General features: G+C 59.3%; 1 protein-coding gene across 1 annotated transcript in view; it reads right to left on the reverse strand.

Moving 5' to 3' along the window:
- The window catches only part of UNC93A (unc-93 homolog A), a 29,259-nt gene that overhangs the window by 12,940 nt on the left and 2,464 nt on the right, over positions 1–13,855 (reverse strand). Inside the window, 5 exon segments of the mRNA XM_014586388.1 lie at positions 2,135–2,204; positions 2,207–2,271; positions 4,738–4,967; positions 5,263–5,444; positions 9,727–9,862. Coding sequence (XP_014441874.1) covers positions 2,135–2,204; positions 2,207–2,271; positions 4,738–4,967; positions 5,263–5,444; positions 9,727–9,813 — 634 coding nt within the window. The 5' untranslated portion in view covers positions 9,814–9,862.

Raw genomic sequence — 13,855 nt, forward strand, 5'->3', positions numbered from 1 at the left:
CGTGTGACAGGCCGTGTGGCAGCCTGTGTGACAAGGCTGAGGTGTGTGCGCCGACCTTGTGAGACCAGAGCCTCCTGAGGGCGCCGTGGGGTGACGCCACCTGCCGCACCATGGGCAGTGTTCCAGAGGGCCCTTCACTAGCAGTGGCCTCGGGGACTGCGAGCCCAGGAACCCGGGGGTGGGGGCGCAGGGGCGAAGCTGTTCTCGTCCTTCCCTATTTAATTGCCAGAGGACTCGCTCACTCACCAGGCCCATCGAGAAAGCCTGTACGCAGAGCAGGGTCACGCCCCAGCCCTTCTCCCCGTCTACACCCGTGTGTGCACATGTGTCTGCTGTGTTTTGCAAGTTGCCAGGTCTGGGATTCAAACCATAGTCAGCCATGCAGGGTGCAGCTCCCTTAACCTCTAGGATAGAGGGCCAGCCCTGTTTTCTCGTTACGGCAACATGGCCCTGCTTTAAAAAAGGAGACGCAAGGGGTCCTGCAGGAAAGCCACGGCCGCTTGCATTGCATGGTCTCGGCGTTCCGCATTAGGCCACTGGGTTCTGTGAGGGCCGAGAGTCCCCTGCGCCCTATACGCAGGGCCTGGGAGTGCCATCTGGGAGCGTGGGAGCCGGAGCGCAGGCATGCCCCTGCGGGAGGAATATGGACAGGGAAAATGGGCCTCGCAGCCACGGGGGTAGGGCAATGCGCTGCTCTGTGGCAGGGCAGTTCTAGGAGGGGCTCACAGACCACAGCCTGCGGTCATGTCGGGCTGAGAGCTTGCTTTGGAAACTCGGCTCCTTGGGACAGCCACGCTCCCCCACCCTCACCGCGGCCATGCTCCCGTGCCACCGCCCCTCTGTAGTTAGCGTCGGCAGCTGCCGAGGGGTCACGGTGTATGCCTCCTCCTGAGCCCCAGGCCGGTCTCAGCTCTCTTGAACCCCTCCCTGGTGTCCCAAGGCTCCAACTTCGTTTTCCTTCGCTGGCTGCCATCCTCCTCCCAGGGCTCCCAACAGCCTTTCCACTTTTTCTCCCTGTACTCTCCGCATGCGTGGTTTTACCCTCTGCCTCGGAAGGTGCCCGTGCCTGCCCTCCCGGCCCCTCCGCCCACACCCACGCCTGCCCTCCCAGCTCCTCCGCCCGCACCTGCCCTGCCCTCCTGGCCCCTCCGGCCGCGCCCACCCTGCCCTCCCAGCCCCTCCACCTGCGCCCGCTCTGCCCTCCCGGCCCCTCCACCCGCCCCCACCCTGCCCTCCCAGCCCTCTGCCTGCTGACCACACTGCAGGAGCCTGGCTGCACCCCTAGGCACTCTCAGACTCAGGAATGTTGTCTTTGACCACTCCCCGCCCATGCCCAGGCTGTCCACAGAGAAGCCCAGGGGCCTCTACTCCACGCCCCCACTCACTCTCTGGGTCTCTGGCGGGCACACACCCCCGGCACTTAAACCATGTGTAGAACTGCCAATGCAGTTTCTCCACGAGAACAAACTTCTACCAGGAGTGTCATGACAGCCTCAGGGCAGCACGCCGTGAAGGGCTGCGTGGTGACGGGTGACCGAGGGCCACGGCCCGCTGCTGCTCTGCACCCGTCCCCGCCTCAGGAAAGCCCGAGTCAGAGGTTAGAGTTCTCAGGTCACTCGGCCTTAAGGATGGCCAAGCCACCGAGCCCTGGTCTGCTGCACTGTCCACTAGCAGCCATGAGCCGTGTGGCCCGGAGCATGTGGCGTGGCTGAGGGTGCAGAGCCTTCTCTGCCACAGCTGAGAAGCACACCTGCCTGCGGGCGCCATGCCGGGCTGCAGGTGCGAGCCGGCCCTCCCGCGCCCTGTCGCTCCCGGCTGTCTGGACTTCTGAAGAGAAGCAGGACTTCCCAGGGGAGGAAAGGTGACTTGGGGCCAGGCAGTGGCTCAGCAGTGACACCACCACACCAGCACGGGACGGTCCCAGGTTCGAATGTGAGGTCTCCCTGAACACACCAGACACGTGGGCTTGTGACAGCTGGGCTGGCTGAGGCCGGAGGGGACTGGGAGAGGACCCTGCGGGGCCACCGTGTCTCGCCCTCTCTCTCGGAAGAAACTTTAGAAGGTTTACGTATGTTCTGGGGTGACCGTCTTTCCGCACAGCCCCAAGGCGGGCTTGCTCCGGGAGCACAGGTACCTGTGTAGATGCCCAGCAGGGTGAAGATGAGCTCCTGGGAGGGGCGGTGGGTGCTGTTGGTGGCCACGGGGTGGCCACGGAGGCCATCAGGCAGTCGCTGGCCCCGCAGGACAGGAGCTCCTCCTCCGGGATGGTCTCTGTGAAGGCAGAGCAGACGCGATGTGACAGCAAACGGACCCATGGGGGTGGGCACTCGGGCACGGGAGGGACACCAGCAGCCGGGGCCAGATGGGGACATGTCAGGGCAGGACACATGCATAGGCACCCGGGGCCAGGTGGGGACACGCCAGGGCAGGACGCGTGCATGGGCACCCGGGGCCAGGTGGGGACACGTGACACCAGGACGTGTGCCCATACACCAAGCTGAGATGTGTGTGGGCACACTGAGGCAGGTGTGGGCACGCCGAGGCAGGTGTGGGCAGGCCGAGGCACAGGTGGGGACACGTGACACCAGGACGTGTGCGGTGTGGGCACGCCGAGGCAGGTGTGGGCACACTGAGGCAGGTGTGGGCACACCGAGGCAGGATGACTTCACACAAGCCACTGTGGGAGGGCGGGTCTCAGAGCACGTTTACCCTCAATGGCGTCTTCAGACCAGAGGTCGAGGTGGTGGGGCAAAGGCCGTAAAGAGCCTGGCCTGGACTCAGGAGAGTGGACGGGGCTGAGGCCCAGGGCCTCTGCGCTGCTCGCCTACGCAGCTTCGAATATTTAGCCTTTCAGATGTGGCCACAGAGAAAGAAGGCGTGCCAGGCTGCTTGGGCGTGCTGGGCGCTCTGGTCCGAGAACCAGCCCGGACCGTGGCGGGTGGTGGCACGGCTCCCTGTCTGAGACCTAAGGCCAACTCCTGCATCTAGAAAGAATCAGTGTGCACTACCGAGGACTCCCAGCCAGGGCCCAGCCAGAGCCTCAGGAGAATGGCACGGGGATAGAACCCTTAGCGTGTCACTGTACTCTCAAAGCCAATTTTACTGCCCAACACTTGGCAGGATCTTCCCAGCTGGCGAGAGGCGGTAGAAAGAATGGGCCCTCGGCCTGGCTTATTCACCTGCCACCGCTCGAGAGGGACTCACTGAGCATCTCTGCGCCTCGCCCCGGCACGAGACCAGGCCAGCACCAGGCGCCTCCGCTGTGTTCCGTGGGACGCTCAAGCCAGTGGAGCCCGTGTGAGTCACCTCGCGAATCCCTTCTCCAGAAGCACTTAGCAAGTGACGACATCGCGGCAGAAGACGGGCGAGGGCTCTGGCTCGAGTCCCCCAGCGGCCCTCGTCATACACAGGGTAGAGAGTGGGAGGGCCAGGGCACAAGGGAGAGCATGCGCGATTTCCTGGCATTGGCTTAAGTCCTCACCAGGGCTGTGCAAGGCGCCAGGTGACACACGGGTCTCAGTTCGTGTCTGGGCAAAGGTGGTGGACACACGTGAGCTACAGCTCCAGTCTCTCACGCGGTCAGATGTCAGAGACAGGCCCAACACACGGCGTTCAGGGACGGCGGGTGAGCACAGCTGCCCTTCTGAGTCTGCAGAGGCCACAGAAGGGCCAGCTGCCGGGGAAAGCAGTGGCCCGGTCCGATGCTCCGCCAGGCCGGAAGCTGTGGCAGGTCAGGGGCTGTTCCCAGTCTCCTGTGCCGCCAGGCGGGCACCCGGAGCTGTGAGCATGGCTGGCTGGAAAGGCTGGTCGGGGCGGAGATTGGGACCCAGACCTGTCATGGTTGCTTATCGTTCATGAAAGGGATGAGTAATTTTCTTTCTTTCTCTTTCTTTCTCTCTTTCTTTCTTTCTTTCTTTCTTTCTTTCTTTCTTTCTTTCCTTTCTTTCTCTCTTTCTTTCTTTCTTTCTCTCTTTCTTTTCTTTTTCTTTTTCTTAGAGCTTTTTGTTATAGGGCTTGTGCATGCCAGAAAGACAAAGACAGACAGAAAGCAAGAAATCACCCCTGGGGGGATGGCCACACCACAATCCCTTCTCCTCCATTCTCCTCTCAGGATCTTAGGTATGCATGCACATGCTCCCAGCATGAGTTTAAGCCATCTGGTCCAGGACTTGAACCACGGTCAACTACATGGGAGTCCAGTGACATGGCCATTATGCCAACTGCTAGTCCCATAATAACGCGTCTTTTTAAAAGGCCAGAGTGAAATTACGCGCAGAGACGTGAGGCACGCTATTGTAGTTTTAATCAGCAAGGCCTTGGCATCCGGGAAGCCACCTTGCTGTGGTCTGGGTCGATGGACCGGTGAGTTCACGGACCGAGTCCTGCCCCAGAGTCCAGCTCGGCTGGGCCTGGAACCTGAGACACACAGATGAGGTATACACACACATGCGCCCAGCGTGAGTTTAAGCCACCGGGTCTGGGACCCAAACCACAGTTGACTACATGGGAGTCCAGCAGCATAGCCACTACACCAACGGCTGGTCCCTAAAGTAAATAAATAAGTGGAACCATGATGTGACCTTCATCTTCCCCAGGACACCCCTTTCTGGGACCGGAGGCTGAGCCAGGGCAGGCACAGCGTGGGCCTTGCCTTCCGGCCCCACCACGCAATAAAAGTGGTGCCGAACCAGTGCCTGACCCTCAGGGGAACCCACTCACGCCACGCTGCGCCCTCACCTCTGCTGGGGGACTGGCCAAACACCAGCGCCGAGATCAGGTTGCCCCACACACCGGAGGACTGGAAGATGAGGAAGAAGATGCCGAAGTACTGGTTCACCACGTCCTTGGCCTGCTGGCCCGCCCTCCCGGCATGCCTGTTCCCCAGGACGGTGAGGTAGGTGCACTGAGCGGACCACAGCGGGGCAGCGCTCAGCCCCAGCAAGATGGAGGTGGGGATCAGGGTGTACCTGCAAGAGAACACCGCGATGGCACGCCGCCCCGCGTCTGGGACCCCTGGGAGCAGACCCCGCGTGGCACGGCACGGCCTGTGGTGTGGGCAGGCCGAGTTGGCGCACTCACCACGTGACTCAGATAAACAGCAAAGGCAGCAAGGGACAGAAAGTGGAACCAGGAAGCCCCCACAGCGCCTGTGGGGGGCCTGGGGAAGGCGTCTGGGGCCGAGGGCACCCCTCGGGTGTAAAGGACTGCGCCGTCTCCACGGAGGGGCGACCGGGACGGGCGCGGGGGGTGGGGTGTGTGTACCAGCTGGCGTAGAAGTTGCCCAGCGAGAAGGCCACGTAGCCACACATGGAGCCCGCGATGGTCCACTTGCAGCCCAGCCTGGCGATGAGGATGGGCGGGAGGAACATGGAGGACAGCAACACGGAGCCGTAGAGGGTGCTGAGTGCCGTCACGCCCAGGCCCTCCTCGCTGTAGAGGCTGCTCTGCGGGCACAGACAGCTCTGGTCAGAGCATGCGGGGCGTGGGGCTAGGTCACTGCATGGTCAGGGTCTCCTGCACTGGGGACAGACTGAAGGCCACGTCCCAAAGCCGTCAGCTGTCCCAACTCGAGGGAGAGAGCGGCCGGCACCCCTGCCAGCACTCATGCATCCAGGTGGGCTCTCGAGCGCCGAGAGCTGAGGGTGGAGGAGCAGCCAGGTCTCCAGGCAGGAGCACAGGCATCTGGGGTGGGGACAGGAAGAGGGCTTGCAAACAGCCGTCTTCTTGTCACGTCCCCAGGAAGCCGTCCCGTCGGGTCCCCGTCTTGTCTTGCACCAGGCTGGGGACCAGGCCCGGCCAACGACTCAGTTATCCCTTACAAGGCCCATCTCCTAGGGCGGCCACACCCTGGGGTTCTCGGGCTCAGGCTCCCACAGATGCACCTGGGAGGTAAGACCCAGCCCCAGCACCGTAAATGCTGCTGCTGTCTGTTCCCTGCAGCAGGCAGCTGAGGTACCACAGGAGAGCCTGCCCCCTCCCTACCCATCCTTCTAGCAGGTCAGGGGTCTCTAAGACCCTCCCCGAACACCTCGTCCCTAGAGAGCTCGAGTTTGCTCTTGCTCTGGAACCTCTCTCTCAGCAAGCCTGGCACCCCGCCCTGTACCCCAGATGGGCCCAGCCTCTTTGTGTTAAAAATCTGCTCAGGGCTTGTCCGAAGCAGGCCCTCGAGAATACTCAGGGCCAGCACTGAAAACACCGTGGCCAGGCCCACAAACATTCCGAAATCTGGGTGAAGAGGAAGCTGAACACCACCCTCCAAAGTGGGGGCGCTCTGGGAATGTTGGGGTGTCACCGGGGTGGCGAGGAGCACCAAGCCGGTGCGAGGCCAGGGTCTGGACTGAGCCTTTGTTGTCTGCAGATCCCTGCAGGAGGTACTGGGCCAAGGCGTGCCCGCCTCTGCAAAGGGGAGGGGACGCTGGGGCTCTGGCCACTGCAGGCCGCCGAGCAGCTGCCCACCGGGAGGCAGGTGTGTCACGCTGGGTCTGGTCATCAGCTACTGGGAAGGCAGGCTTCAGTACCCAAAGTAGGACACGCTTTTACAGTGAGCATCGTCTTCTGTGTGAACAACCATGTTGAACGCCTGTATCTACATGTGTATTTGGAGCGCTGATCCAGAAACATACGTGTGCGCATGTGCAGACCAGCCATGCACACATCGGCCTTCCTCCGCAGACTTGCAGAAGAGAAGGCCACTCATTCTGTGAGAAGGTGGCGGAGCACCCCACAGAGGTCTGGGCGAGCTCTGGGGGAGGCGGGGATGAGGAGCCACAGCGTCCAGGACAGTGTCCGCAGAACCAGCAGATGGCCTACTGCCACGCACACCCACTGCGCACCGCGCTGGCTGGTGTCGGGTGGGGCCGTGGGTGGGGTGCTTGTCCCGCCCCCAGGTCCTGCCGGGCTGCAGGTCTGCTTCTCTGATGTCGTCCAGTCTTTTGAGGAAGGAGGGATCACACCAAGGGGCTGTGGCCGGAGGCAGCGGGTCTCTCCCTGAGGGTGCCCTTGGCATGCAGCGCATCCAACTGCCACCTGAGTGACTCCTGAGCACACACCCCAGGGCCAGGATGCTGCGCATTCCTCTGCTGCGTGAGTGGGCCACCACAGCCTGTGGGGACCTGGCAGGGCAGCTGCCGAGGCTCTCCCTCCTCCTCCGCCTTCTGAATCCAGAGCCTACTGACACCCAGCTGCACCCAGGACTTCCGACCAGTGGAGGCCAGACCTGAGCCTGGGGGAGCTGGCCTGGGTGCCGCCTTGGAGGAAGCTCTGCAAAGGGACGGTGGCCCGAGGACCACAGCCTGGCTGGCACGTGCGGCCTGAGCTCAGCGCGGCTCACGCGTGATCACGGCTGCAAAGATGGCATTTCCAGGGCGACGCGCCCTCTGAGCCACGGGGAGGGAGACGGCGCTTCCTCCAGCGGGGCCGTGGAGACCTGCCAGCTGCCACCTCGGTTTCACAAGCCCAGGCAGACGCAGGGCCCAGAGGAACGCCACGGAGAACCGAAGGCCGAGAAGTCAAGGCCACAGCCACAGCCACAGCCAAGCCCTGAAGCCACGAGTCCCCAGTGTGCGCCACAGTGAGGGCATGGATGTGACTCCGAGCCCTGCCAGGTGCTCTGCTTCCGACCCGGGCCGCTCTGCCTCTGTCCCATCTGCTCTGCCTCTGTCCCGGCCACCCTGCCTTGGTCCCGGCTGCTCTGCCTCTGTCCAAGGCCGCCCTGCCTCGGTCCCGGCTGCTCTGCCTCGGTCCCGGCCGCTCTGCCTCGGTCCAGGGCACTCTGCCTCGGTCCCGGCTGCTCTGCTTCTGTTCCGGCCACGCTGCCTCTGTCCAGGGCGCTCTGCCTTAGTCCCAGCTGCTCTGCCTCTGTCCCAGCTGCCCTGCCTTGGTTCCGGCCGCCCTGCTTCGGTCCCGGCCGCTCTGCCTCTGTCCCGGCTGCCCTGCCTCTGTCCAGGGCGCTCTGCCTCTGTCCCGGCCGCCCTGCCTCTGTCCAAGGCCGCTCTGCCTCTGTCCCGGCTGCTCTCCTTCGGTCCCAAGTACAGAGCAGCTGCCTGACCTGCCTGGCCTACAGACCAGTGAGGACTCGCTCATTGGCTGTCAGAAGCTCTAAGTGTCTGTTAAGTGACAGCCCAGGCCACAGGAAGCGACTCGGCCTCCCCAGGGGACGATGACAGCCAAGGCCAGGCCAGTTCTCTGGGCTTATTCCCATCAGTGTCCAGACGCAGAACTAACTCCCCAGGGGAGTGTCAGCCCTGCTTCCATGCGCACGGCCAGTGCCATGGCGTTTTTACTGTTGTATGCATGTCCACCCCCTGAGAGGCAGTGAGAGGACGTGCCCCCTGGGGGCAGGGAGGGAGGCCACACTGCGCGCCCTGCTCCACCCTCTCTTGGATTCTGGGTACACATGCGTGCACACCCTCGGTGCGCACACTTCCTTCAAGCCACTGGGTCTGGGACTAGAACCAAGCATCTGCCCTGTGGGATCCAGCTGCCTTAACCACCACGCCCTGAGTGGCCTGCCGCAGCCTTTCAGCAACGGTCAGTACGTTTTCAAGTGACTCACTGGCCTGAGGAGGAAAGAGCGCCTTAGAAGTTCAAAATATACGGGCTTGTCATCAGAGTCCAAGGTCTGGGCGCCTACAAGCCTATGGAGTTCATAAACTCACGTGAACACCCCGACCACAAACAAGGGCCACGATGCGGCAGAACTGACCGTGACCGTGCGTGTCTGCTTCGACCACCCCGAGAAGACAGCCTTCCCCAGTCACTGTGCCAAGGCCTGACGCGCTAAGGGTCGGACGTTCACTGTGCTGGGCCAGCAGGTGGCGTGGAGGGCTGAACCTAGGCACTAGACCCCACACAGCAAACCGCGTGGTTTGAGTCCCAGACCCAGTGGCTTGAAAATCACGCTGGGTGCATGTGCGTGCGTGCCCAAAATCTGGAGAGGAGACTGGAGGAGAGGGATCGTGGTGCGGCCATCGGGGGCTGACTTCTCACTTTCCCACTCTGTCTCTTCTGTGAGCATGTGCCCAACCTCACACTGAAGATAATACACACAGGCCACGCCGTCAACGTGAGGGAACTGCCGTCACGGGACTGCGTGTGAGGCCGTGTGGTGCCCAGCCTTGGGTGCAGGTGGTGACCCAGCACCCGGCAGGGCTGCAAGCCACACGGCCAACCGTGGGGTTGGAGCCGAGTCACCAGGCGTGTGCACATGTCTGAGACCCTAACTGGTTAAAGACCAGGGAAGGGTCACCATGTGACAAGACCCTTCTCTCTCATAAAAGGAAGAAATAAGTTTTTAAAAAAGAAAAGAAAGGGGCCAGCAGGTGGCATAGGGTTAAGGAGGTGGACTTCCATGTGGGTGACTGCAGTTAGAGTCCTGCACCCAGTGGTTTGAAACTTACACTGGGTGTGTGCAAGTGCATGCCCAAGATCCCAAGAGGAGAATGGAGAGGTGGGGACTGCAGTGTGGCCATCCCCTTGGGGAGGGATGTCTCTCTTTCTCTCTCTGTCTCTGTCTCTCTGGCAAGTGCATATGCCCTACAGCAAAAATCTCTCCAAAAAAAAAAAAAAAACGAAAAAGAAAAATCACTGTTGGTTTCAGACGGGTTTTGAGTGGTGAAGGACAACTCGGTGACTTGGGTAAGAGGCTGCCCTCCTTCACGGCTACGGGGGTTCTTGGAGCCCGAAAGGAGCTCAGGAGCAGGGTGGTGCAGGGGTCACCCCACTTACCTGCAGGCTCTGCAGACCCCCGTAGGCTGTGAAGAGAAGCAGAAATCCGAGGGCCACCACCAGGACGTTCTTGAGACTGTTCTCCATGGTGCAGGTGGACAGTGCCTGCCGTCAGGGGCACTCACGGTGTGGCTCCCTGGAAGAGACCAGCCGGGCCCCGGTCAGCAGTCTGTATCGGAAGTCCATCCTGGCTCCCGAGCAGAGCAGTTAGTCATTAGGCTGTGCTGGTTACTGCTGACCCCGTGAAACACGGAGTGGTTACTCATTCACCTTTCCACACTCCGCAGCCACTTCCCGTGCTGCTATCAGCAGGTGCGTGGTCTGGCTTTCTGCCTGCTAATTTCAGTGCACACGGTCTTCATGGTGGAAAATACCTTTCACGCTGTGTATGTCACTATACGAAATGCCACCTCCCACGTTAAGTGAGAGCGCCAAGCATGCAGAACATGAACGCCCTGTAGTCCTAGGGAGCGTAAACAGCTACTTCAACATACACAGGTGGACTTCTAGAAACGAGCCAACAAGACCGAGATCCCAGGGCCAAAGTCTCAGTATTTATAGCACTGTGCTGTTTTTTTTTTTTTTTTTTTTTTTTTTTTTTAAGATTTCTGCCATAGGGTACAGGTGCTTGTGCTCACTGGAGAAGAGAGAGACAGAGACAGAGAGAAAGTGAGAAACTACCTCCTGGGGGTGGGGGATGGCCACGCCGGTCTACCCTCCTCTGCACACACACACACACACACACACGACCCCGATTGATTTTCAAGCCGCCAAGTTTGGGACTCGAACCATGGTTGACCACCAAAGAATCCAGCTGCCTTGGGATCAGCAATTGGTGTAATGGCTATGTTGCTGGACTTCCATGTAGTCCACCACGGTTCAAGTCCCAGACCCGGTGGCTTAAACTCACACCGGGTTTGTGTGCGTGCGAGCCCAAGATCCCAAGACGAGAAGGGAGGAGAAGGTACTGCGGTGTGAGGGGGTGATTTTTTGCTTTCTGTCTCTCTGTCTTTCTCTTTCTGGTGAGTGCACGTGCCTATAGTAAAAACCCCTCAAAACAACAACAACAACAACAACAAAGAATCCAGCTGCCTTAACTACCACGGCACGTGGTGGCCCCCACTGTGCTCACTTTTTTCCATTTTAATTATTTTGTGCATTCAATCACTGTACGTCGCGTAGCCTGCAGCATGAATTTACCCAACGTAGATACGCATCGCTGTGTGCAGCTGAGGGTGCTGCCTGGTACCGTCGGCAGTAGAACGCCCACGAGCACAGGACTCTACGACGTGGTGCAGTTCCACATGCGCAATCCCGGGTACTGCATCAGTGCTGGGTCGTCGCGAGAACTCATCCAGCTGTCTGAGACTGGAAACCGAGCTTCAGGACAGTGGAGTGCTGTAGAACTGGGTCCAGACCTGCCCTAGCTAACACGAGAGCCGCTGACCACTACTCTGTGGCTAAGTGCCTAGAATGTGGCTTGCACAACAGAGGAACTGAATTCTTAACTGCGCTCCCACGTGGTCGATGAGGTTCGAGTCCCGGACCTGGAGGCTCTCTCTCTCTTTCTCTTTCTCTCTCTCTCTCACTCTATCCCTCTTTGGTCAAATTAAAATAAATGAATAAAGTTAACTGTGATTCATTTTCATTCCTTAAAATGAAAATTGAGGTTAGCTACATGTAGACAGTGGCCACTGAACTGGCCTAAGGTTTTAAATGACTTACCCAAACCTCATAGCTAATAAACAAGGAATCCTTTTTCTTACTAAGTTGTAAAACCTGTTGTTCTAAGATTGTTTCCAAGGTTCTCTGAACTGAGTGCTTTCGTCTAGTGTGGCCCTAGAAGGCCAAGCTTACCGCACTGGAGAGCCGACGCACGCCGGCCTCCTGCCCAGGAGACGGACAGCTGCCCACCGTGCCAGCTGAGCAGTCTGCCTAACGAGGCACAGGTGCAGTTCTGCAGCTGGACTTACCCCTGCGGGAATAAAACTTCATGAACACGCGGTTTTACATGCTGGCTGGACGGACCGTCACGCTTACACAGACACCAACGCGGTCTTGTTCAGGGACAGCGGCCACAGAGACCAGCGAGTTCCAGGTCAACTCTACGCTTAACTTCTCAGGTGGGCCATGTGGTTCTCTGAATCTTGGTTTTCTCTTGGTAAAAGGAGGGTTGCAAAAGAATAAGAAGCTAACAACTTTTTGAATTGGCAGAGGGCCAACGTGCTCAGCAGAGACAGACATAAAGAAGGAGAAAGCGCTCCGAAGGGGCATGGTCACGCCCGTCCCACCTCCTCCATTTCTCTGCCCACTGGTTTTTCTTTTTTCTTTTCTTTTCTTTCTTTCTTTTCTTTTTTTTTTTTTTTGGAGAGGTTTCATGTGCTCGCCAGAAAGACAGAGAGAGACAGAAAGTGGGAAATCACCCCTCAAGGGGGATGGTCACACCGCAATCCCTTCTCCTCCATACTCCTCTAGGGATCTTGGGCACGCACACATATGTGGCATGAGCTTAAGCCACCGGGTCCGGGACTTGAACCATGGTCAGCTACATGGGAGTTCAGCAGCATAGCCATTACACTAACTGCTAGTCCCCCGTCTGGTGTTTTTCAAACTGCAGGGACCAGGATACGAACCGTAGTCAGCCATGTGGGGTCTGGCTTTCTGAACCACTAGGCTACGGGGCCAGTCCAAGCTAATAACTTAAAGCCCTGGAACAGCTCTCGATTCACAGTACTCACTCACCGTGAATGTTCATTGACAAATGACACTTTGGCTTTCAGAGAAGAGCAAGCTGTAGGAACACTGAAGGAGCCGTAGCACTCACAGACCTGCCTGTCTCACGCCAGCCTTGTTCTCCGTCAACGAGTTTTGACATTAATTCCGAAGTCATGGCTTCAGTCGTGCTGGACTGTTCACCTCTCACTCCCAGTTCCTCCCCTTCGTCTATGTTAAGAGGGGTTTAAAGAAACAAACGATGCATTTTACAATCAGTCTTGGTTTCCAGGGCAAAGACACGTCTTACACGAGATGCCTGCCAGCACCGCACCGGAGCTGGTGACGTGACAAGGACAGTCACCCTGCAGGACCCACAAGTCACAGGCCCTCTGTCCTACCCGGACTTGGAAGCCTCTCCCCACTAACTCGCAGGCCCGCAGAAAACGGCGCTGGATGGAGAGGAGGCTGGCGCTCGGGAGCCCCGGGGCGGCTCACCTCTCAGAGCTGGTGCTAACGGAATGAGCTATGCTGAGCCTGGAGCTGGCCGAACCTCCAGGAGGGGCTGAAGAGCTGGGACTGCACGCTCGGAAGTTACCAGAATCGCTGGGCACCGTGCAGTAGCACATAGACCATATAGGCCAGAGGAAGGCACGAGTTCTAGGATCTGCTGGAGTCCGACCATCGCTTACTGGGTATGAAAACGGAAGGTACAGAGCCTGGGTGAGCCGAAGAGTGAGCACTGGGACCCGCCGTCCTGCCGTCGTGGGCTCCCAGAGGTCCGGGCTCCGGGCACCGCGAACGAGCCCTCCTCCCCTCCCACGCTGTCTGTGGCGACCACAGGCGCTCTCACACCTTCACACCTCCTGGCCCTTCCTGTTCTCGTCCTTAGTGCTCAGAAAGCGGCAGAACACGGAAGGGCCACAGAAGTGGGCGGTGCTCTGCTGACGGTAACGTGTAGCCCTCCTCCCCTCCCACGCTGTCTGTGGCGCCCACACCTTCACAGCTCCTGGCCCTTCCTGTTCCCGTCCTTAGTGCTCAGAAAGCAGCAGAACCCGGAAGGGCCACAGAAGTGGGTGGTGCTCTGCTGACGGTAACGTGCAGTGGTGGAAGTAAACCCAAGTACTGAGTTGCTGGAGAAGGCTCGGCGCTATGACCCAGTAAATGCAATGCGTTCTGTGAGTCACATTTTCAGCTACGTAAAGACGGGGAAATCTGTCTAGGTGCAGAGCAAAACAAGTGACTGTGTACCTCAGGAATTCTCACACTTTGTAAATAAATGGACTGGCTGTTTCATTTTTGTTCGTCGTCGTTTAAAAAGGAAGAGCAATTTGCATCAGCACCATATGGCCTGAGAAAGTGTTTTCTGGAGGCAAACATTCCAGAGCGTCCGGAGCCTGGGACACACTGGCAGGGC

Source organism: Tupaia chinensis, unplaced genomic scaffold, assembly GCF_000334495.1.
Source record: "Tupaia chinensis unplaced genomic scaffold, TupChi_1.0 Scaffold000132_1, whole genome shotgun sequence".
NCBI classification, from domain to species: domain Eukaryota; kingdom Metazoa; phylum Chordata; class Mammalia; order Scandentia; family Tupaiidae; genus Tupaia; species Tupaia belangeri.